Source organism: Nyctereutes procyonoides, unplaced genomic scaffold, assembly GCF_905146905.1.
Source record: "Nyctereutes procyonoides isolate TBG_1078 unplaced genomic scaffold, NYPRO_anot_genome, whole genome shotgun sequence".
Classification (NCBI taxonomy): domain Eukaryota; kingdom Metazoa; phylum Chordata; class Mammalia; order Carnivora; family Canidae; genus Nyctereutes; species Nyctereutes procyonoides.
The window spans coordinates 57,424,428-57,448,163 of record NW_026575020.1 but is presented as its reverse complement, the minus strand read 5'-3'; the positions used below and the strand labels follow the sequence as shown (position 1 = coordinate 57,448,163).

The 23,736-nt window shown below is 49.4% G+C and overlaps 1 protein-coding gene across 3 annotated transcripts in view; it reads right to left on the bottom strand.

Moving 5' to 3' along the window:
* Positions 1-962: 962 nt before the first annotated feature.
* AFMID (arylformamidase) overlaps positions 963-23,736 on the bottom strand; it is a 31,040-nt gene continuing 8,266 nt past the window's right edge. The window contains exons 3-14 of one of the 3 annotated variants that reach the window (XM_055321275.1): positions 19,716-19,820; positions 19,585-19,633; positions 18,278-18,363; positions 18,110-18,182; positions 17,825-17,922; positions 17,479-17,557; positions 17,227-17,368; positions 16,916-17,020; positions 7,874-8,290; positions 6,857-6,966; positions 5,273-5,390; positions 963-2,954 (exon numbers count right to left, since the gene is read on the bottom strand). In XM_055321275.1, coding sequence (XP_055177250.1) covers positions 2,865-2,954; positions 5,273-5,390; positions 6,857-6,966; positions 7,874-8,290; positions 16,916-17,020; positions 17,227-17,368; positions 17,479-17,557; positions 17,825-17,922; positions 18,110-18,182; positions 18,278-18,363; positions 19,585-19,633; positions 19,716-19,820 — 1,472 coding nt within the window. In that variant the 3' untranslated portion in view covers positions 963-2,864. Of the gene's footprint in view, positions 2,955-5,272; positions 5,391-6,856; positions 6,967-7,873; positions 8,291-12,440; positions 14,265-16,915; positions 17,021-17,226; positions 17,369-17,478; positions 17,558-17,824; positions 17,923-18,109; positions 18,183-18,277; positions 18,364-19,584; positions 19,634-19,715; positions 19,821-23,736 lie in introns of those variants that run through there. The other 2 variants (XM_055321284.1, XM_055321293.1) reach the window with 2 other exon arrangements.

Here is a 23,736-nt window from a genome sequence, read left to right as displayed (position 1 = left end):
ATCTTAAAAAAAAAAAAAAATCACTGTAAGACTTTATATGCAATTTTGAGTTACTTTAAGTGTAACCTGCAAAGGGTTGGTCAGTGTCCCAAGGGGGTGCCAACCTGCAGGCAGCGGCACATGGTTCCACTCTTGGCAGGTCACTTTTGGTCGGGCTGGCTCTCTTCATGGTGCTGGGGACAGATGGAGGATTCGGATTCCTGAGGCTGGCCTGCATGGGGTCTAACCTGTACATCATCCTATGTACCTGACAGCCCATAACCACGCATCACAACCCTTTCTAGACTCTCACCAGACTCCAAGAACCTGAAAAGAGGATACACATTTGAAAGAAAACTGAGGCTCTGGCCCTTGGCAAAGGCTTGTGGCTTGATTAATGGAGGTCTATTTAGTGTTCCAAGCAGACAGTCATTAAAGCCCAGTGAGAAATACGGCCTCTAGGAAATACCTCTGTGGAAGGGAAATGTGTAAGATGGGCTGAGGGTCAGCCCCACAGCACAGCCTGACGAAGCCAAGAACCTCATCGCTGCCCATTGTGCAAAGGGCCAGCTTCTCTACAAAGCCAGCTTGTAAGGGCCCAGTTATGAAAGTGTTCATTTACAGACTGGCACAAATATCCAAATTAAGCAGCTTATAGATGAGTATAGAGGCTAGAGAGCTTCCCCGCCCCAAAGAAACCACTCCAATAAATATGCTCCAAGCTTGGAGGAAAGAATACCCTTCCCTTTCTGAGATATAGCAGAAAAATAGAAGTCTGAGATGCATTCTGCATAGCCAGTTTATACCTGGAATGTGTCCAGATGACACACACAAGTGGGCCTTGTAGCCCAGGGCTGGCTTTGTGTCTGCCAGGGCTCAGCCCTTCCCCACAGCCGTGTGGGCGGGAAGCAGCAGGTGGCAGCTAAGGAACCACCACAAAAACCCAACAAGATTTAAAAAACCCAGTAGGGTCTGCAGCAGTGTTTGAAATGAAATGGTTTTTATTTTTCAGAAATGACAAGATGACCTCCGATAGGACCTAACAATCCTGAGCACCCTGCAGCTTCTCCTCGTAGAGGGAGAAATAAAATCTATCACTGCAACAGCGCCAGGCTTCAGCAGCCCTGTGTGAGCCAACCTCGGGGAGGGGACGGGAAGGGGATGGGGAGAACGGGACATGGACGTGCAGGAGGGCGCAGCAGCAATGGAGACACAGCCAACCGGGGCTGGCAGGTCACCCGCAGCAGCCCACCAAGTCCCCAGAGCTCTACGTTATTTAAAAAGGACTCGGGCCACTGCATCGTTGTCAGGGAGGGGACCCCCAGTGTGTGCCCACCAGCTCACGAGGGCTGCCTAGCTGCAGCCAGTTCACAAATGACAGTTTCTGCTACCTGTTTCCTGCAGCCTTGGCTCCAACCCACCTAAGGCTCACACGGATTTTCCCTATGACTTAGAATGGCTTTGTGTTCACTTTAATTGTAGTTTGTGCCGTTCTGTGAAGTAATAAACAAAGAAAGCGACATTGCAGAGGCTTGGGAGAAGCTGAGGACTCGGTCTCAAGGGCCCCCTCACACACATCACACGCCTACAAAGAATGCCAGCTGAGGAAGTGTAGACGAGGAGGCCACAGCTCGGAGGCACCTACTGCGGGCCCCAGCTGCCACGTTTGTTACCACTGCTCTAACTCTGACATCGTGGACTATGATCCTGTAAAACTGCAAACAATATAAACAAGTTATCTATAAAAAAGTTTCCTCCAAAAGAGATTTATGATCCACTTTTTAGATTAATTGGTCCCTCTATCCTCCTTTGGGGGTGGGGGCTCACGTTAGAAAGACAGGTGCCTCATCAGCCACCGAACCCACGTCATGAAGGCAAGTAGCGGTCTGCAGAGTGGCGGGAACAGTAAGACCAGAACGCCTTCCGTGGGTCTCATCCCACCCCTGCCTGCCCCATCTGTGCCACAGCTCATTCAGAGCAGGGAGCCAGGCCTCTGGAAGACACACTATCTGGCATTAAGGAGTTTGTCCTCATCTGTTGCCATGTGTCTGTGGTGCCCACTGGAGGGAACATATCTTCAAGTGACCTTCGAGCAAGAGGCTCTACTATTAAGACAACAGGCCCCCTCCACCCCACCCTTGCCGTTCGGGCTTCAGTCCTAAAAGGGCTCTGGCACACATGGAGATGGAAGCAGTCTGGGGTTGGATTCCGCTGGCTACCCCTGTGAAGACAGGCGAGGAAGCCCCTTCCCACACACAGCACCTCAGAGCTTTGGCAGGGATGGCATCTTGTACGATCTGCTCTGGAGGGAAGGGAGGCTGCTGCAGAACCGCAGACCCAACAAGGTAAAAGCACGGCCACAGGACTTGTAGATATTCAAGTGAGAGAATACAGAGTAGTGGGAAGACAAGAAACACACACTCTAAATTCAGATTATCAGACAAATAAAATCTAAAGCAGAATCCTTAATTCCCTATTTGTCCAGTCACAACAGGCCTAGGATTATGTTCAGGCATCAAATCTCAGGCTTTAGAGCCAGCCGTCAAGCTGAAGCCCAGATGCTTCACTGTGGAACGGCTCTGCCCATGAGAGCACACTTGTAACCTTCTCACCCCGGGACGGCCGGGAACCGTGGTACAAAAACTACCAAAGAGAAAAGAGAGAACCGGTCACCGTACTCAGCAGCACCAGCGCACAGAGAGAAGTCGCCCCTGGCACCACTTTCAAGAAAAAAACAGAAGTATAGTTTAACATTCTAATTTTGAATTGTGGCCGTTCTCCTTTCCTAAGGCACAGCGAAGGGGTCCCCGGCAGAGCTGGTCACACTGGGGAGTGCACCCCGGTGATGGCACGTTCCTCTCGGGGACCAGCATGCCGCACAGGAGCTACTCCGCGGCGGCCAGCTGCTCAATGGCACAGCGCACTTTCTTTGCGGTCTCTTCGAATTCTTTCTGCTTGTTTTTGGTTTCCTTTGCCTGGAAATAAAGAACAGGCGTATGAAACGGAATCAGGAGCTTCCCAATCACACCCTGTAAATAAAATCAAAATGGAACAAATAAGGCAACATTTACTGAGCATCTAAATAAATTGGGCGCTGCGCTAGGGTGGAGATATCTAGCTATCTTGGGGTGAATATCCTGACTCAACTCAAGGGCCTCCCACTTAAGCTACATCCTAATAATCATAAAAGACAAGACTTAGGGAATGTGTGTGTGTGTACCAAGCACCATTTTACCCATTTCCTACACATGAACTGCTTTATTGCTTGGCGTCCCTGTGAGGCAGGTGCCATCACCGTCTGCATTATACAACGGGGAAACCAAGGCCCAGAGTGGTGCCCAGCTCCAGGTTTCCCAGCTAGTCTGTGGTATAGCCCTGTTTTTTTTTTAAAGATTTTATTTATATATTCATGAGAGACAGAGAAAGAGGCAGAGACACAGGCAGAGGGAAGAGCAGGCTCCATGCAGGGAGCCCGATGTGGGACTCGATCCCGGGACTCCAGGATCAGGCCCTGGGCCAAAGCCAGAGCTAAACCGCTGAGCCACCCGGGTGCCCTGTTTTTTAATTAAAGTAATAAGAACAAAGGCATCCTTCTAAAGTATCCTGTATTCTGACTGGGGTAGAACAGAAACAGTTGCACAATGAAAGCAAAACATTTTCTTCCTATCCCCCACTTTCCTCACTCACCTGTTCACCTGGTCTGGTGTGGCCCCACTGCTGTTCCCGCTGATAGTGGTGACCTGGTGACTGAGCATCTCCTGGTGGGCCTCCTGCTCCAGTGAGTCACCTCTCCCCACAGGCCACCTGACTCCCTCCACCAGACCATGGGGCCTACGAGCACTGGGTCACTGTCCTGGAGCTGGGCTGTCACAACCATGTCTTCCTCTTTGTTACAACCATCTAACATCCTTGGTCTTTTTCCGTGCTCCACAGTTTGGTTTCAGCCTCCCCGGGCTACACATTAACCTTCCCCTGCTTGCTGGGGCACAGCTTCCTCACAACTGTCCCCTAAGTAGACAGGCTGGTCTCTCACCTAGAATGGGCTTGGCAAACTGTGGCCTGTGGGACACATGGCCTATTTCTCATAGTCATTAGGCCAAGAATGGTTTTCACAATTTCTAAATAGTTGTAAAGACAAAAATGACAAAGACAAAGAATAATACCTAACAGAAACCATGCGGTCCACGAAGGCTAAAATATTTGTTATCTGTGGCACTTCGTGGAATGTGTGCTGACCCCTGACCTAGGAGGCTCTCCTTGGCTCACTTCCCAGTTCCGACACTGCAGTTCCCAAGGTCTCCACGGTGTAAATAGCTCTTCCACAACTTGCTATTCTGATGGTGAATTTCTTCCCTCTTCCTAACAAAAAATGTGGTCTTCAGCATTGAAAACCTACTATATTAGATAGAACTATTTCATGATCATCTCTAAAAAGGAATATAAATTTTCAACCAGAAAAGGGTCTCAGAAACCATGGGGATCTGCCCTCCACATGCAACCAAGACTGGCCTAAACTCACAGAGCCCGTGAGTGGCAGGGACAGAACCAGAATGTCCACTCCCAGCCCAGGGCTTTGCTACAAGGATATTAAATGCCTGAATATTTATTCTCTGTAACACTGCCATCCGTAGCAAATAAAAAGAGAATGTCCAGCTTAATTTGAACTTCATAAAAACGAGTAATTCTTTTAGTATACAGCCACACAAAATGTGCGCTTTACTAAGAAATTCTCCCCTGTGTACCTGAAATTCAGATTTAACTGGGAGCCCTGATTTTCTCTATAGCCCAGGCTGCTTGGTACCCCCTTTGTGGACCTACAGCCTCACCCCTCCTCCCTCCCCATAACCCAGGATTACCTGTCCAAAAGCGGTCAAAGTTCACCTGCAGAAATCCCAAGGTCCAACTGGACTGGCACCTCTTCTTCCCAATACCCATAATGCCCCTTCCCCGATATGTTACTATGTGCCCCCAAACCCTCTGTCCCCACCTCGTAAATGGCCTGCCACTCAGACGGTCTCTGAAGGCCGGAGCGCCAGCCTACCGCCACTGCCCCACCACCAGAGGCACCTCACACTAAACACAGCTTCCAGGAGGAACATGTTTCTCTGACTGCACAACCCCAAGACCACATTCCAGGACAGAAGCTTTTCTGTCCTTTAGATCCTCACATATATACCTGAGGGGCTTAAAAACGCTGAGGAAAAACAAAGCCGCTCCAATATGAGGGGCGGGGAACTCAGTGCTACAGACTCAGTGGGGTTGGCCCTGGGTTTTTACCCCCGATCATACATACAATTTTGTTCTTGGCTCTTTCTTTGTCCAGTTTCAAAAATTCACTGAGGGTTAATTCTTCAAACTGCTTCTTGACAGAAAGGAAAGCACAACCAGATGAATGTTTTTTATGCTCCTCTCTAGAAAAAACAAAACAGGAGCATGTCAACAGAGAAAGGTCAGCAACAGTTTGTCAGCAACACCCACCACCCCAGCTCACAAACGTGCCTGCCTCTGCTTCGTGAAGTGCACAGAACCGGCGCTCGGTCCCAGGGCACACTCCCAGCAGCCCATCCCTGCCCCTGCCCTCTCTGTGGACGCTCCCCACCATGCTTGGGGCCCATGTATTTTATCTGAAGTCCTCTAGCAAGTAGCAGGAAAAGTGTCACGCGGTATGTAAGTGCAGAAGTAGCACGTGTCAAATCCCTCTAAAATCCTCAAGGAGGGAACAGTCTGAAGTAATCTCATTTCACTGGAATCCTGACAGAATCTGCTTGCTGGTCCCCAATAAGGGCATCGCTGGCCAGGCTTCTCCAGTGAACTGCCCTGCCTCGCTCTCTGCACTCATATCCCTGCATAGGACAGTGCGAACAGAACACAGCCACACAGAGGACAGCCGATAGGAACTGAAAACATTCTAGCACTTAGAAACCCACTCCCAAGAATACAACGGATACTTTCCCAGTGATCCGGGTATGAGCAGTCAAGAATGAGTCACGAGAGCAAACACGTTCGGGAAAACAGCAATTCTCTTCTGGCCAAGAAGAGACAACTCAGGTGATTACCGGAAAATGTTAAAGTCATGGCAGCAATCGGGTCTGACAGGGGAAAAATGGTGAGAAAAGAACGTGGCATCACACACAGAAAGACAGCCAGCAGCGTCTACCTGAACATACATCCCGAATTAAAACAAGAAAACAAAACTAGATGCCTTAAAGGACAAAACTGGAAACAACACGTGTACCATTTAGGAGGCTGTTTTCTCTGGTGTGAGTGACAGCTCAAAAAAGCTGTAGGTTTGAAGACTCGAAGGCAAGGAAAGCACCTGGATATCCCCAGGTCACCAGAGGATCTGCTCCCGTGTTCTCCAGACCCGAAAGGCGCCACGTACGGTACTACAAGGATGAGCCTTTCCTCAGCATCCTCGCTGAAGTACGTTTGGCCAAATTAGGTTTGATTCGGCTGAAAGCACCAGGGCACCAACACACAGAGTCATCGTTTGCACAAAACGAACTTGGAAAGCCATGGCTCCATCACTAAGTATCTTTTTGTTTTGTTTTTTAAAGATTTTATTTATTTACTCATGAGAGACGCACAGAGAGAGAGAGAGAGAGAGGGAGGGAGAGAGAGAGAGAGGCAGAGACCCAGGCAGAGGGAGAAGCAGGCTCCATGCACGGGAGCCCGATGTGGGACTCGATCCCGGATCTCCAGGATCAGGCCCTGGACTGAAGGCGGCGCTAAAAACGCTGAGCCACACGGGCTGCCCCATCACTAAGTGTCTTTGAAATTCTGACAGTTTTCACAGGCCCAGCTCAAAAGAGAAACCTGGGATGGTGCCAGGGCACCCTGGAAGCCTGTGAGGCTTGGGGGGGGGGGGGCGACTTACATAGGGTCATCATCTGGCTCCCAGCCTTCCAGCTCCTTGAAGCAGAAGAAACACTGGGCCAAGTCCGGCTCGTTCTCGGTGGGACAGTGGATGAAGCCCGCCTCTGCCATCTGCAAGGGAAAGCTGAAGCTCAGGCCAAGGAACTCCAGAGTCCAGGAGCCTGTAGCAGGATGGGTCACCCCGTGGGGATGTGGGAGCCCACAGGGGCGGGGTCGCCTCGGGGACCTGGGAGCCCACGGAGGAGGGGTCGCCCCGGGGACCTGGGAGCCCACGGAGGGGGGGTCGCCCCGGGGACCTGGGAGCCCACGGAGGGGGGGTCGCCCCCGGGGACCTGGGAGCCCACGGAGGGGGGGTCGCCACGGGGACCTGGGAGCCCACGGAGGGGGGGTCGCCCCGGGGACCTGGGAGCCCACGGAGGGGGGGTCGCCCCCGGGGACCTGGGAGCCCACGGAGGGGGGGTCGCCCCGGGGACCTGGGAGCCCACGGAGGGGGGGTCGCCACGGGGACCTGGGAGCCCAGGGAGGGGGGGTCGCCACGGGGACCTGGGAGCCCACGGAGGGGGGGTCGCCTTGGGGACCTGGGAGCCCACGGAGGGGGAGTCGCCACGGGGACCTGGGAGCCCACGGAGGGGGGGTCGCCCCCGGGGACCTGGGAGCCCACGGAGGGGGGGTCGCCACGGGGACCTGGGAGCCCAGGGAGGGGGGGTCGCCACGGGGACCTGGGAGCCCACGGAGGGGGGGTCGCCTCGGGGACCTGGGAGCCCACGGAGGGGGGGTCGCCCCGGGGACCTGGGAGCCCACGGAGGGGGGGTCGCCACGGGGACCTGGGAGCCCACGGAGGGGGGGTCGCCACGGGGACCTGGGAGCCCACGGAGGGGGGGTCGCCCCGGGGACCTGGGAGCCCACGGAGGGGGGGTCGCCCCCGGGGACCTGGGAGCCCACGGAGGGGGGGTCGCCCGGGGTCCCGCCTGGGTTCTGGGGGAGGGGCGGGCCGGGCCCGGAGGCCGCGCGGTCTCACCCGGTCCGGGGTGCAGGCGCAGCCCTCCAGGAACGGCCAGTTCTTGAACGTAGAGACGCGGTGGTCCTTGAGGTAGAGCTGCCAGGCGGGGGGCAGCGACGAAGCGCCCATCCCGCCGCCGCCACAGCAGAGCGCGGCCGGATTCAAATCCGAGGGTTGACGGCCGCCGCGGGGCAGGTCGGGAACGCACCGCCCCACAAGAGCCCGTCGCCCGCAGCCTTCTGGGAATGCAAGGCTGGGCGGCGCGGGGCGTGCTGGGAGTTGTAGTCCTCTCCGCGAGGCTCCGCTGCTCGCGGCGCGCAGGGTGGCCTTCGGTCCAGTTCCCGCGCTTAGCGCTTCCCCCACCACTTGCAGAGACGGGCGGGCAGAGGGACTGGGGATGCGCTGATGTCCCCGTGATGCTTCAAGGAGTGGCCACTGTCAAGCACATATATATATATTAATCCTGTGCTTATTTTTTTTTAAGATTTTATTTATTTATTCATGAAAGATACAGAGACAGAGGCAGGGACACAGGCAGAGGGAGAAGCAGGCTCCATGCAGGGAGCCTGGTGTGAGACTCGATCCCAGGACTCCAGGATCATGCCCTGGGCCGAAGGCAGGCGCCAAACCACTGAGCCACCCAGGGATCCCTAATCCTGTGCTTATTAAACACTCCCCTTTTTCCATAAGAGTTTGTAACAGTTAATTCATAGATAAGCTTTTGGCTCTATCAGATTTTACCAATAGCTTCTGCCATTTTGAGCCCTCCGTCTACACTATTTGTCTAAGTTCCTATCGCCTAGGGTCAAAATTTTAATATCTTAATGTAGTAGCTAAAAAAAACAAAACAGCTTAACCATAACCCACAATCCTCGGACCAACAAAACAAAACCAAACAAAACAAATCCCTGAGGCTTATGTCAGTGTTAGCCATTGTCAAATTAATCTTGGTCATTTCTACCAGTTACAGTCTTTATGAACTGGATAGGAAGCTGGTAGCATGTAATTTTTTCCCAGCTTAATTGACAAGAACATTGTGAGCAGTTTTGTGAAACAGTGGGGAGGGAAAATGAGACAGAAAACCCCACAAACAAAGGTGGGAGGACCCAGAGGTGGGAGGGAGGCAAGCTGTGTTGGGTTTATGGGTTGCTAAATTCTCGGGATCAAAGGTCTCCCTGCTTAGCCTGAAAAGGTGACCCTCCTGAGAGCTCTCCTCTTACAACACTGGGGAGTGGCAGACTTTTAGATCTTTGCCCCATGTGACAATGCAGAACAGCACTTGCTTGTTTTAAGTTGTATCTCTTAGATAAAAAGACTGATCCTCTCAAATCTATCACCTTTATCTTGCTTGTGAATTATCCATTTGTGTCTTTACCCACTTTACTGTTAGGTTACCTATATTTTTCCTATTGCATGGTGAGTTTTTTTTCTTATTGGTTTTTGTAAAGGTTTTACTTATTTATTCATAAGAGACACAGAGAGAGGCAGACACACAGGCAGAGGAAGAAGCAGCTCCCTGCGGGGAGCCCGATGCAGGACTCGATCCCAGGACCCCAGGATCACAATGTGAGCCAAAGGCAGATGCTCAACCACTGAGCCACCCAGGTGCCCCTCTAAAGTAATTTTTATAAGTTCAAGTGGACATACGGGATCCTGGGGTTCAGGCTAGGATTGCCTTTTGCCCTTAGCAAAGTATTAACATCAAGGCAGCTGAGTCCCGAGAGGAAGGTCACTCTACCTGTTTCAGGGATTTGTCAATGGGCTATAGATAGTAAGGAAATTTAATAATTTCTCTTCTGCCTTTGTTTCCCACATCTTTGATCCTTTCAGAGTATATCAATGGAAGGTACGTGGAAAGGGTTCAGATTGGTTTGCCAAGATCTGGCCAGTTGGCCCCATACTGTTTGGTAAGCAGCTTTGAACAGAGGCAGGTTTGAAGCACCACTTTTATCACATACTAAACACCCCTATGTACTGGGACCCATCTCTGGGACCCCCGCTCAGTCTCAGTTCTGCCCATGGGTCTGTCTGCCTGTTCCTGCTCCAGCTGGATTCTTTTACAGGCGAATCAATGGAGGCCCAGAATCGCTGGTAGAAGTCTGGAAAGGACAGGGAGACAGGGAGTGAAACCAGCTCCAGGAACAGAGCCCTGAGTAGCTCCGGGTGCTAGGCAACCAGAGAGGGCCCCCACCTGCTCCACAAAGTCAGAAAGGAGAATTCTAGAGGGCTTCCATGCCACACAACAGCTTCAAGAGAGTTTGAAGGACTAAAGGACAGAGAAAGACATAACTCTGAGTCCCTGAGGGCATCACCGATAGCCCAGACCTGGGTGTCCAGGAGGGTGGGGAGGGGGGCAGTGACAAACGTAGGAGAGAACAGGGCAGGACAGGGAGGGTGGGTGCGGCTGACCCCGGGGCAAACGCCCCCCTTCCCTCCTCAAAATGGTGTCCCAGCAACGGCAAATCCTGCAGCCTACGGGGAAAATCCATGTGTCCTCCATCTGTGTCGGGAACAGGGTGTTCTGAGGTCACTTCCCGAGCTGCAGGGGTGGCTGAGAGGCGCCTCTCACATCCGCAGACCAGAAATAAGAGGACTTCTCAGCGCTCCAGCCCCAGGCGGGCTGCTGGCTTCTATTCTTTTAATGATGTTTTGGAAACTTTTTTTTTTAATTAAGTAGGCTCCACGCCCAATATGGAGCTGGAAGTCCCAACATTGAGATTAAGAATGTCATTCTCTATCATGCTCTACTGACTAAGCCAGCCAGGTGCCCCTGGAAGCTTTTTATTGTATCATTTAAAAATTTTTTTGGTATCATTTTATTTTTTCCTTTTTTAAAAAAATTTATTTATGATAGTCACAGAGAGAGAGAGAGAGAGAGAGAGAGGCAGAGACACAGGCAGAAGGAGAAGCAGGCTCCATGCACCGGGAGCCTGACGTGGGATTCGATCCCGGGTCTCCAGGATCGCGCCCTGGGCCAAAGGCAGGCACCAAACCGCTGCACCACCCAGGGATCCCCTGTATCATTTTAAATTAAAGAAAATTTGCAAGAATAGTACAAGGAGTACTCGTGTATACTCTACACAGATTTTGTTTACATGCTGCCCATACACACATATACGTATATATGTAGAGAGAGAAAGAGAGATATGTGTATATGTGTATTTTTTACCTAAGCAATTTAGAAGTAAGGTGAAGGTAATTATGCCATTTTACCCCTCTCTCATATAACCACAAAACAATTGTCAAAATCAGGAAGTTTTAACATTAATAAAGTTATATGCATAATGAGCTTATACAACTCAACATCAAAAAAAGAAAATAGCTCAGTTAAAAACTGGGCAGTGGACCTGAATAGACATTTTTCCAAAGAAGACATATGGATGGCCAACAGATGCATGAAAAGATGCTCGACATCACCAATTATCAGGGAAATGCAAATTAAAGCCACAATGAGGTACCACCTCCCACCTATCAGAATGGCTAAAATTAAAAAAAACCCACAAAATATAGCAAGTGTTGGAGAGGAAGTGGAGAAAAAGGAGCCCTCGTGCACTGTTGGTGGGAATGCAGACTGGCCCAGCCACTGTAGAAAAAACAGTATGAAGTGTCCTCAAAAAATTAAAATAGAAATAGGTATGATCTAGCAATTCCACTACTGGGCATTTACTCGAAGAAAATGAAAACAATAATTTGAAAAGATGCATGTACCCCGATGTCTATTGCAGCATGATTTACAGTAGTCAAGATGTGGAAACAGCCCAAGTGTCTACTGACTGATGAATGGATGAAGAAGATGTGGTATACATGTACAATGAAATATCACTCAGCCATAGAAAGGATGAGATCTTGCTATTTGTCACAACATGGATGGACCTAGAGGTATTATACTGAGTGAAATAAGTCAGAGAAAGACTAATACATATGATTTCACTGATATGTGGAGTTTAAGAAACAAAAAAAAAAAAAAAAAAGAAGGAAAAAAGACACAAAGGAAAAAGCCAAAAAAAAAAAATTAAAAAAAACAAAAACAAAAACAAAAAACAAAGGAAAAAGCCAGACTGTTAAATACAGAGAACACAGTGGCGGCGGCTAGAGGGCAGGTGGGTGGGGGGATGGGCCCAATAGTTAAAGGGGATTAAGAATCCACTTATCCTGATGAGCACCGAGCAATGAACACAATTGCTGAGCCTTACATTGTACACCTGAAACAGAACACTGTATGTTAATTATGCTCCAATAAAAAAAGAAATCACAAAGCCATTTTTAAAAAGCCATACAAGGGATCCCTGGGTGGCGCAGAGGTTTGGCGCCTGCCTTTGGCCCAGGGCGCGATCCTGGAGACCCGGGATCGAATCCCACGTCAGGCTCCCGGTGCATGGAGCCTGCTTCTCCCTCTGCCTATGTCTCTGCCTCTCTCTTTCTCGCTCTCTGACTATCATAAGTAAAAAAAAAAAAAAAAAAAATTAAAAAAGCCATACAAATAGCTATCCAGTCCACAGCGTATTTTTTATATTAAATCAAAATGTTTATAGTAATAGAAGCACTTATATTATTATTATTTTAAGATTTTATCCATTTATTCATGTGAGACACACAGAGAGAGGCAGAGGGAGAAGCAGGCTCCCAGCAGAGATCCCTATGTAGGACTTGATCCCAGGACCCCGGGATCAGGACCTGAGCCAAAGGTAGATGCTCAACGACTGAGCCACCCAGGGCCTCCCTAGAAGCACTTATATTAGATGAAAAAAAAAATTGGAATTGAAAAAATTAAAATTGCCCATAATTTCACCTTGTCAACTGCTGTGACCCTGTGTATATTCCTCCCATCTTTTTCCCTCTATCTATAGATATGGAGGTTATCCGCCCATCCATATATATATGTTTCTATAACTCTTTTTTTTTTTAAAGATTTATTTATTTGAAGAGAGGGACAGAGTGCATGAGTGAGGGGAGGGGCAGAGGGAGAGGGAGGGGGAGAGAGAAGCAGACTCCCTGCTGAACGCAGAGCCCTACTCCCTAGGTTGGATCCCAGGACCCTGAGATCATGACCTGAGCCCAATACAAGGGTCAGACGCTTAACCAACTGAGCCACCCAGGCGCCCTGTTTATGTCTCCTTTTTTAAAAAAGTGAAAATAGGATCACAAGGCAGCAGGCACATTTTGTTCTGTCTTTTGCTTGCTTAAGGCATTTTGCCATCATAGGGCATAACCTAACGGAGCGATTCTCCACCTAGGTGCCGAGATGTCAGCAGCTTGGAGGTGTCTCAGAAGGAATTTGTTGCAAATGTTAAATGACGTCCTACAGTTTGTGAGTCATTTCCTTTGAAGATCTGGAATAAATTCAAGTTACATCTATCATGGTGTTCTCATCTGCCTGCATCCTGAAAGCTTTCTGAATATTTTAGTGCTTCAAATTACATATTGCATTTAAATATTCATTACATTCTTATCCTAAGAGTCAAAGAATACAGATGAAGCAAACACCTCCTTCCCTGGGTTCCCATTTCTACCTCCTGCCCCAGAGGGTAGCAGAGGCATCAGGTGTGGATCTTCCAGGGCCTTTCCCCAGCATTCACACACGTGGGCACACAGAGAAAAACATCTTTTTGTGGGTCTACAACCATTGAGATGGTACTAAGTTGTATCATTGAGCATCTTGTTTTTATCATATAACAATATGCCCTGGGGATTTCCCACCTGGTAAACAGGTCTCTTTCTAATGGCTACATAGTGATTGGTCGCTGGCTGCTTGGATGCACTTATCCTACTGATGAATATCTAGGCCATTCTTCACTTTCTCTGTACTCCATCATCTTGGAGTGCCAGCTGCTCAGAGTGGGGGCGGGGTGCTGGGATGCGGAGGGTGGTGGATGCACACAGCTGGCTCCTTGGGAATTGCACACACAGCTGGGCGAAGCAGAGGAAGCTTATCCTGGCTGTGGATGTCATTGTCATGCCCCAGAAGGGGCTAGCCTGGAGGCCATGCCCCAGGACTCTTAGGGGAAGACTCGGGTGACAGGTGGAGCCCAGGACTAGAGTGGTCAAGAGTGCCGTCAAAGACAGAACAGACTGGTTTGAGAAACTCTTATGAAAAGGTTAGCAAACTCTTTCATCCAGAGCTAAATGTACAGATTGCTAGGAGCTGTCATTTTTGTCATGCCCTCTTGGCAGGCAGGGGGCCCGGCAGCTTGGGCATCCCAGGGCGTTGACTCGGCTGGACCTTCCCTGGAACCCTTCCATCCAGGCCAGCGAAAGGCCCTGGAGGTTTTTAGTGGTGTTCAGAGCAAAGAGATGTGCTCATGGGCGTGGGGAGAGCGGAGGCAGGCAGGCAGGGGAAGTGTGAGGGTCTGTGGAGGAGCTTCAGCATCATTCAACGTCGGGGCTCCTGGAGGATTGTTCTCAAAATCATCTGCGACAGGACGAAAAGACATAAAAGCCCAAGAATTGGAGAGGCTGTTGTGAGACTCTCTCGAGGAATCTGATGAAAGAAACAGGCTGCATTGCTGATCATAAAACTGTCACTTAAAATGACAGCTCAGTCCCCATCTGTCCTTTGAAGTGTCCTAAACAAACTCCCAACCATATGTAGACTTACATCAGGCTTGACCTGTGGTTTTGTCCACTTACGAGCTAAGAATAGCTTTATGTGTTTATGTAATTAGGTTTAATTAATTAATTGGCAATTAAGTCAGGGCCAAATTCTCAGAAATCTCTACACCCAATGTGGGGCTTGAACTCATGACCCGGAGATCAAGAGTTGCACGCGCTATGGACTGAGCCAGCCAGGAGTCCCTGGCTTTATGTTTTTAAAGGGTTAAACAAAGATCGAAACAATATTAGTGCACACTTGATCTTAGCCAAAAGGCTGAGAAGCGATTCAGAATATTATTTCATGATGTGTAAAAATTAGGTAAGATTCGAATGTCAGCATCCATAAATAAGGTTTTATTGGCACAAAGGCACGTTCATCATTTACGAATTGTTGTGGCAGCTTCTGTGCTACAATGGCAGTGTTGGGTAGTTGTGTCAGAGGCTGTATGGCCCCCAAAACCTAAAATATGTATTTCTTAGGTTTTTCAAGAGATGCCACTTGGGAGTGTTTGTTTTTTACCCCCAGTTAAAAAAAAAAAAAAAAGTAATACATGTTCGTGTTAGCAAATCTGGAAATGAATTTTTTTAAAAGATTTTATTTATTCATTCATGAGAGACACACACACACAGGGAGAGGCAGAGACAAGGCAGAAGGAGAAGCAAGCTCCATGCAGGGAGCCCGACGTGGGACTTGATCCAGGATCACACCCTGGGCCAAAGGCGGCGCTAAACTGCTGAGCCCCCTGGGTTGCCCCTGGAAATGAATTTTTTAAATATACTATCACACCACTAGTGTGACACACGCATGTATATGCTTCCAAGGGTCTAGCTGTCTGTGTATTATTGAACTGGCGATGTACTGGATCAGTTGTTTCTGGATCAGTTGTTTCCTGTGCTTTTGCTCTCACATCTGAAACGATTTGATACGTCCTAATTTTCGTAAACTTCATTCTGTTACCGAATTATGTCGTAATTTAACCTCACTGGGACATGTAAGCTGTTTCTAAGTTTTGATTATTAATAATGCTGCAAAGACGACCTTTGCGTATTTCTCGATTATTCTGAAGAGAAATTCCAAGCAGCAGAATCACTGGGCCAGTGGGTTTGGATCCCTGTGGCCAGGCTGTGCCGTCACCCGCGGAATCAGAGAAGAGCCCTTCACAATCGCTCCAGCGGGCCTGGGCATAATTCTCATCAGAACATTTTCCATGACAGGTGGGAAAGGACTGGAATTTTATGTGACATTTCTATGATCACTAGTATAATCTTCCCCTATGTTTACTGGCCATCTATAGTTTTTCTTAAAACATTCCTTATCCTTTATCCATTTTTTTTCTATTCTTAAATAGAAATAAATAGAAATAAAAAGTATTCTTATTGGGGCACCTGGGTGGCGCAGTGGTTGATCACCTGCCTTTGGCTCAGGGCATGATCCTGGGGTCCTGGGATCGAGTCTCGCTTCGGGCTCCCGCAGGGAGCCTGCTTCTCCCTCTGCCTGTGTCTCTGCCTCTCTCTCTGTGTCTCATGAATAAATAAATAAATAAATCTTTAAAAATAAAATTGTTCTTATTGATTTTAAAGTGCTCTTTATATAGTAAGAATATTAACTATGTGACTTAAAAGTGAATGCTATAGAAGCCTTACTGAGGTGGCAGCTGATTAAAAAGTGAAGCTAACGAAGTACCCACTTTCCCAGAAAAAAAAAAAGTGCTAAGTCTATATCTGCCAAATCTGTGGCAAATATTTCCCCCAATTTATTCTTTGACTTTTAAAAGAATTCTCCACATTAGAAATAGAATAGGTGCGCTGGGTGGCTCAGTGGGTTAAGCCTCTGCCAAGATCCTGGGGTCCAGGGATGGAGTCCCTGCTCAGCAGGGAGTCTACCTCTCCCCCTCCCTCTGCCCCTCCCCCTGTTTGTGCACACACTCTCTCTCTCAAATAAATAAATAAAATCCTTAAGAAAATTGTAATATTAGATTTTGTAAAAAAGATTCTATTTTTAAGTCATCTCTACACCCATGAGATTGAGTCACGTGCTCCACCAACTGAGCCAGCCAGATGCCCCTGTAATATTTGATTTTTAAAAAGATTCTTCATGTTAGAGTTGTAATGAACATTTATGAACCATATCCATCCATCCTCTCCTACATGGAGTTGGCTTTGCTTTATGCTTACACACAGGCTCATCTCACGCTTTCCTTTGACCGGATCAATGCCTCTCCCCATCCACACCAAGCCCCGTGCAGCTCCCACCTGTGTGCCTAGGAGCGGACTCTGCAGACCACCTGGGGCTCTTTCAGAGAGGGGTGAAGTAGAGGAAGCCAGTGGGGTACTCACTTCCTACCATCAGGACCCCAGCCTCCTGGATGCCCAAGATCCAGTAAAGTGGCCCCCCTGTGCTTCCCACCTCCCCTTCTGTGTGGGGACAGAGGACCCACACTCTCCACAGGGAAAGGAAGTGCTCCCCACCTGGGTGAGCATATAGTCCTTCTGGGTTAGGTTCCAAATGATTTCAAAGTGATCCATATCATGGATTTCTTCAAACGAGGCATTCCACCCTCTTTGGCGCAGTGTCTGGATAGAGAAAGGAGCAGAGCGGAAGCATGAGGCAGCAGTGGGTGGGGGGGCTCTGCGCCACACCTGGCACCCACCAGGTGCTCCCTAAGTATTTGTTGAATAAATGGCTGATGGCCTTGAGGTCCCTTTGGGTAAAATAAACAGGAAGGTAATGAGAGCACAGGACCCTCAGCCTCTGGCCGGAGGCGGAGTCCTGGGAGTACCTGATAAAATTCCTTGGACTGTCGGTGGAATTCAGGGGAGTCGTGTTGGCCCACAGACACCAGCACATGGCAGGCTGGATCCAAGGGCCGAGTCAGGGCCGCCTCCAGGAGCAGCTGTGGGCTGTTCCTCTGAGCATCCTCCCTGATGCAGGGGGTAGGTGTGGGTCAGGACAGAAAGGAGCCTACCCCTTACCCCCAGCCTTCCTGGTAGGCTCACACTCAGCTCTGGGAAGAGGGGGCCAAATGACTCACAGGGTCATGAGGAGAGGAGCATTCTGAGAAGTGTACACAATGGGCTTCAGGTCATAGATCCCACTTACCAGGAAAAAGCCTATGAAGGTGAAGAATAGTCAGAGGGGCAGGCTGCTGGGGGGCCAAGGCTCCACCCATACTATGCCTTGTGCAGGCACCAGGTGGGACAGTCTAGCCTCCAGGACCAAAGGGGCAAGACCAGGGTAGGGGTAGAGAAGCAAAGCAGGCCTGTTGCACAGGGCCCAAAGTCCCCAGGTCAAGCCTTTCATGACTGTTGGGATTTTGTGCAGCTGGCACAGCCCCGCAAGCCCATCTGGGGAGTGTGAACCTGCAGTCCCATGAAAACCTTTGAGGTTGGGTGTGACTCCATGCTTGGTCCAGTTGGCCAGGAGCATCATGGCAGCCAGGTGGGCTCCTGCTGAGTGTCCACACAGGTAAATTCCCCTGGGTTGGATCAGAGCAGAGAGCCAAATTTGTATTCAGTTTCCCAAATGCATCAGGCCAGTATCAAAGACTCTCAATTTGCCTTCTGCTCCACAGGCCAGAGCGGGCAGCCAGACGGTGCCCAAGGGGCTAAATCTACTGTTGTCCCACATTGTCTAGCAGAAGGAAAATCTGCAGCGGTACCCACTCGTTGCACGGATACTGCTTCTGGACAAACACGATGCTCCGAGTCACTTGGTCTACCATCTGGTCCAGGGTACCTGCCCAGAGAGCATGAGCTGGGTCAAGACCCATTGGGGGCTCTCTCCTCTCCAAAGCCCACCAACCTTCCAACCTGCCCAACGATCCGCATTACCTTTGGGGGCGATGTCATAAGCCACTACCACCACGGTCACCCCCTGCTCTGTCAGTGGATTGACCATGAAGGCTGATGTGTCTTTACTGAGGAAAGAAACAAAGATGTGACAACTGGAGGCACGACGGCCACCAGGTTGCTTCCCTGTCCTGTCTCCCCAGGGCATCATCCCTCTCTGGTTCCGTGTAGTATAAGGAAGAATGTAGGCGCTGTCCTTACCATGTCACATGCTAGCTCTGAAACCCTGGGGACTTTATTTAATCTCTAAATCTGGTTTCCTCATCTGTCAAGTGGGGGCATCTGCTTCCTCTTACACGTTGTCTTTGAGAAATGAAGATCAGACATGTAGAGAGCTCTGTGTGATGAAGGCTGCTACCACTCTAACTGTGAAGATGAATATGCTTGAAGGGTGGTAGATCCTAGAGCAGGCAACTCCTTAGAAAGATTGCGTGGGGCAGCCCAGGTGGCTCAGCGGTTTAGCGCCACCTTCAGCCCAGGGCCTAATCCTGGAGACCTGGGATTGAGTCCCACATCGGGCTCCCTGCATGGAGCCTGCCTCTCCCTCTCCCTCTCCCTCTCCCTGTGTCTCTGCCTCTCTATCTCTCTGTGTCTCTCATGAATAAATAAATAAAATATTAAAAAAAAGAAAGATCGCATGGGACAACAGTGTCCTGGAAGACCTCAAGTACCCCTCTGCTTATCTCAAGGGGACAAGCTATCCTGGTTTGCCCGGGGACTCTTACCAGTCCGGCACAAAATGGGAAGGTTTCCCTCTGACTGAGGAGGCTGCCCATGCTTCTCCACTGGGTATAGTGGGTTGAAGAGTGTCCCCTCCAAAAGACAGGTCCAAATCCTAACCTCAGTACCTGGGAATGTGGCCATAGGGTCTACACAGATATAATTAGGGATCCTGCGGTGAGGTCATGCATGCTATAGGATGGACCTCAATCCCACGAGGGGTGACATTATGAGAGTGAAAGGCGGGGGAAGATCTGAGACACAGACACAGAGGAGGCCCCACGAGGATGGAGGCAGATATGGAAATGATGTGACCACAGCCAACGAAAACCTAGAGCCCCCCAGAAGCTGGAAGAGGTAGGAGTGGGTCCTCCCCTGGAGCCACCTGTCGGAGCACAGCCCTGCCCACACCTTGATCTCAGACTTCTGGCCTCCAGAACCTGGAGAGAATGCACTTCTGGTGTAAGCCCCCGAGCTTGTGGTCATCTGTTGCAGCAGCTCCGGGGGACTCCTACACCAGGGGAAGGCGAATCTCCCTTTCTCCCTGTTCATCCAAGCTCCCGACTCACCTTCCACTCTGCCAGTACCCTCCATGAAAGAACAGACAGAAAGGCGAGGCTGTAAGACAGACAAAGGGCGTGGGTGCCGAGCCTGGGGGCCAGCCGACCCCTGTCCCGGGACCACCCGCCCGGCTGCCTACCTTCAGACACTCCCTCGGGAAAGTAGATGTCCAATTTTTCCCCTTCGCCATCTCCATAGGGGACGTGCAGCAGGCTCTTCCTGGTGGCCCGGGCCTTTTTGGTGGCTGTGTCGAGAGATGGACGAGTCACCATCAGCACAACCTGCAGTAATTGCTATTTCATTTAAGGTAGAAACCTCTGTGCTGAAAGCGCCTTTGGGTGGAGCGGTCGGCTCCAAGTGTCGGGCCTTGTGGGTGACACCTTGGGACGCTTCCCCAAGTCCTCATGATCATCTGTGCTGGGTTCTGCAGCATCTCACGGGTGTGGAGTTACAAAGAGACCAGACTGGCCCATCCCAGTGGGACCAATACTGTCCGCCAAAGTCTGTCTGGCAGTGAGCTGTGGCTCTGAAGGGCGCCGCTCTGACCATTACTTCATTACATGCTTATTGTGTGCATGACACTTCGCTTCATGCTCCAGGAAGTATAAACTTCCAAGCATCCGGGAAAACAATCTTCTAGGGAAGCAAGATATAAACTCATTTCCAATAGGGGCACCTGGGTGGCTCAGTTGGTTAAGTGTCTGACTCTTGGCTTAGACTCAGGTCATGATCTCTCGGTGATGAGATCGAGCCCGGCATTGGATTCTGTGCTCACTTGCGGAGTCTGGTTCAGACTCTTTCTCCCTCTCCTTGCCCTTCCCTGCTCAAGTGCTCTTTCTCTCTCTCTCTCAAATAAATAAATAAAGTGTTTAAACTCACTTCAAATGAATAGATAATGAGACGATATGAATATATGATTGAGTGCCATGAGGGGAGAAGTCAGAATGATGTGAAAACCGGCTAGGACTTGGATGGGAACAAAGGAGGATGGGCATTGTTAGGGAAATAAATACCATGGGCAATGGGGTGGGGTGAGAGGGGAGTCTATATGTCACTCTGTATCCCAGAGTGACCCAAAATCAGTGGAAAATCAGGCAGCTTAGTTCCCTCCAATGCTGGGCACTGGAGAGTGTAAATTGGTAGGCTCTTCTGAAGGGCAGCTTGGAAAAATGTATCAAAGCCCAAGAAGATCATACTCCTTGATGTCTAAGTCCTTATCCACATAGTTTTTATAAGGAAATAATCAGAAATATTCCCAAAGACTTGTTTTAAAGATGCCCACAGGGGCGCCTGGAGGACTCAGTGGTCGAGTCTGCCTTTAGCCCAAGGCGTGATCCTGGAGTCCCGGGATCAAGTCCCACACTGGGCTCCTGGCAGAGTGTTTCTCCCTCCGCCTAGGTCCGTGCCTCTCATGAATAAATAAATAAAATCTTAAAAAAATAAGATGCCCACTATGTAAAGCTATTTTATAATAGCAAAACACCTGACACTGCCTAAGTGACCTGGAATAATAGAAGGCTGCTCAAACTATGGCCTATCCCTCTTCTCTGCTTTATCATGGAGCCTGGCATCCACCCCCATGATATATTTTTCACATTGTTTGTTGTCTGTCTGTTGCCTTCACTGTGAAGACAAGGGCTTTGCTTTGCCCACCTCTGTACACCCAGGACCTGATAGGTAGTAAACAATTAAAAGAAAATTCTGGGGATCCCTGGGTGGCGCAGCGGTTTGGCGCCTGTCTTTGGCCCAGGGCGCGATCCTGAAGACCCGGGATCGAATCCCACGTCGGGCTCCCGGTGCATGGAGCCTGCTTCTCCCTCTGCCTATGTCTCTGCCTCTCTCTCTCTCTGTGACTATCATAAATAAAAATAAAAAATAAAAAAAAGAAAATTCTGTGATAAATTAATATTTCAACAAGCAGTGCTGGGCCAACTGAATATCCAAACTGGAAAAAAAAAAAGTTTCTTGATCTCTACCTCATACCACACACACCAGATCAGTTCTTATGGATGATCTAAATGTGAAAGAGAAGACAACAGAGATCTTGGAAAAAAGCACAGGAGATCTTCATGATCTTGGGAGAGGCAAAGATTGCACAAACAGGACTGAATGTACTAATTGAAAAGGAAATGGAGGAGTATTTCACGGTGTAAACAGTAAAAGAGGTTGTGCAAATACCACGTTGCATTATCAGTGTGATATTTCTGATATTGAAATTGGTAGGGAGAGACATGATCCTTGGATCCATGTCCCCAGAGGTGCCCAGGTCCCACCACCCTTGGTGGCTATGGTGGTGGCCCCAAAATGAAAACAGTGCTCCTCTGGGCTGCACGATCCTGCCACTCCAGGATGGGCAAACTCAGTATGTAGAGATGGGTTGTATGAAGTGTGTTTAGGGAAGTATGCATAAACTTAAAATGGGCTGTCATTTTGGCTGGACCGTTCAAGGCCAAGAGCAACAAAAATGATGGTAGATGCCAAGTTTCCCCCACGTCAGAACCAGGGACCAGGCTGCCTTTGCAGGACAGGCAAAGCGGCTGCAAAACCAGTTTTGCCATCACTGACCATGTCTACTGACCACCCTCCTCCACCCCTACCCAACCAGTTCTTGGAATGAAGGGACAGATAAGGAGAGGTTTCTTAGGAGAGAGATGTGGCATGCTATGTGCTGTGGGCCCCCCACTCCCTCTCCTGTGTAGGGGTGGGGGTAGACTTCCCATCTCCTGATACTTCAAGTGACCAAATGCTCAGAGGGCCTGATGTGTGGACTCGTGTAAGGTTCTAATGACCAGGGACACCTGGGTGGCTCAGTGGTTGAGCGTCTGTCTTTGGCTCAGGATCTGATCCTGCAATCCTGGGATTGAGTCCCGAATTGGGCTCCCTGCAGGGAGCCTGCTTCTCCCTCTGTCTGTGTCTCTGTCTCTCTCTGTGTGTCTCTCATGAATAAATAAATAAAATCTTAAAAAAAAAAGAAAAAGGGTCTAATGATCAGAACAAAACGGGCTCCCCAGGTGTCCATGTGCCACACTGGGCACAGGCCACTCCGCAGGACATGTTTACCAGGACGGATCTATTAGAGACTTCCAGCGAATCAAACATATTGCATTTGTGATTATAACCTGAAGTGTTTAGGGGCTCCTGGGTGGCTCCGTGGCTTAAACATCTGACTCTTCAACATGGGAATTTGGGGAAGACACAAACATCCACAACAGCTCATGCACCACCCAAAAGTTCTGGAGCTCTACAATATCAACTCTCCCCTGCTCACCTTCCTCTAGGGGCTGACCCTGATCACCCAAACACCCACCGTTCACCATCCCTCTCGCCCGCTTCCAGAACACTTGGCCCTTCTAACAGACAGAAGCATTACTTCTGTCTTATGTTCATGGTCTATCATCTCCCTCTCGCCCCATTAAGAAGCACAGGGAAGGGCAGCATAGAGCACACAATCAATGGCTGACATTGTGATAATGTTGTATGGTGACAGACAGCGACTATACTTCTCATGACGAGCACGGAGTCCTGTACAGAGTTGTGGAATCACTACGTTGTACATCTGAAACGAATATATCATTGTATGTCACCCATCCTTCAATACTAAAATAAGAAGAGAAAAAAAGAAGAGAAAAAATAAGAAGATAATAAAAAGAGAAGAGAAAAATAAGAAGAGAAAAAAGAAAAACAGGGGGTTGTCTGTTTTGCTCACTGAAATATGAGTGACCAGCACATGCCAGCACCCAGGAAAAATTCACTGAATGGATCAGCACATGATGAAGCAACCCTCTGCTGAGAGGCATCCCAAACAACTCTGCCATGAACAGTCTTGTGCACACATCACACTACGTGCAGGGGCCTGAAGAAAGCCCTCTCAGAGTGGGATTTCTGGATCAGAAAATTTGTCATTTTGAGGCCATTGCCTACTGCCGTCCATGGGGCTTTGCCAAGTGCCCTCCTACCAGCGTAGGGTGAAGAGGTTTGTGCCTGACAAGCGCATTGATAGAGGGGGTTCATCAAAAGATTGCAATTTATTTTTCCCAAGAGTTCTTAAAAGCATGCATGCACTGACTAGATTCATTTTGTGCCGGAACTAAGAAAAAGACCATGAAATTTATGTTCTAAATCGAAGAGCAATTCAGACCAAGCAGCTGTAGATATTCACT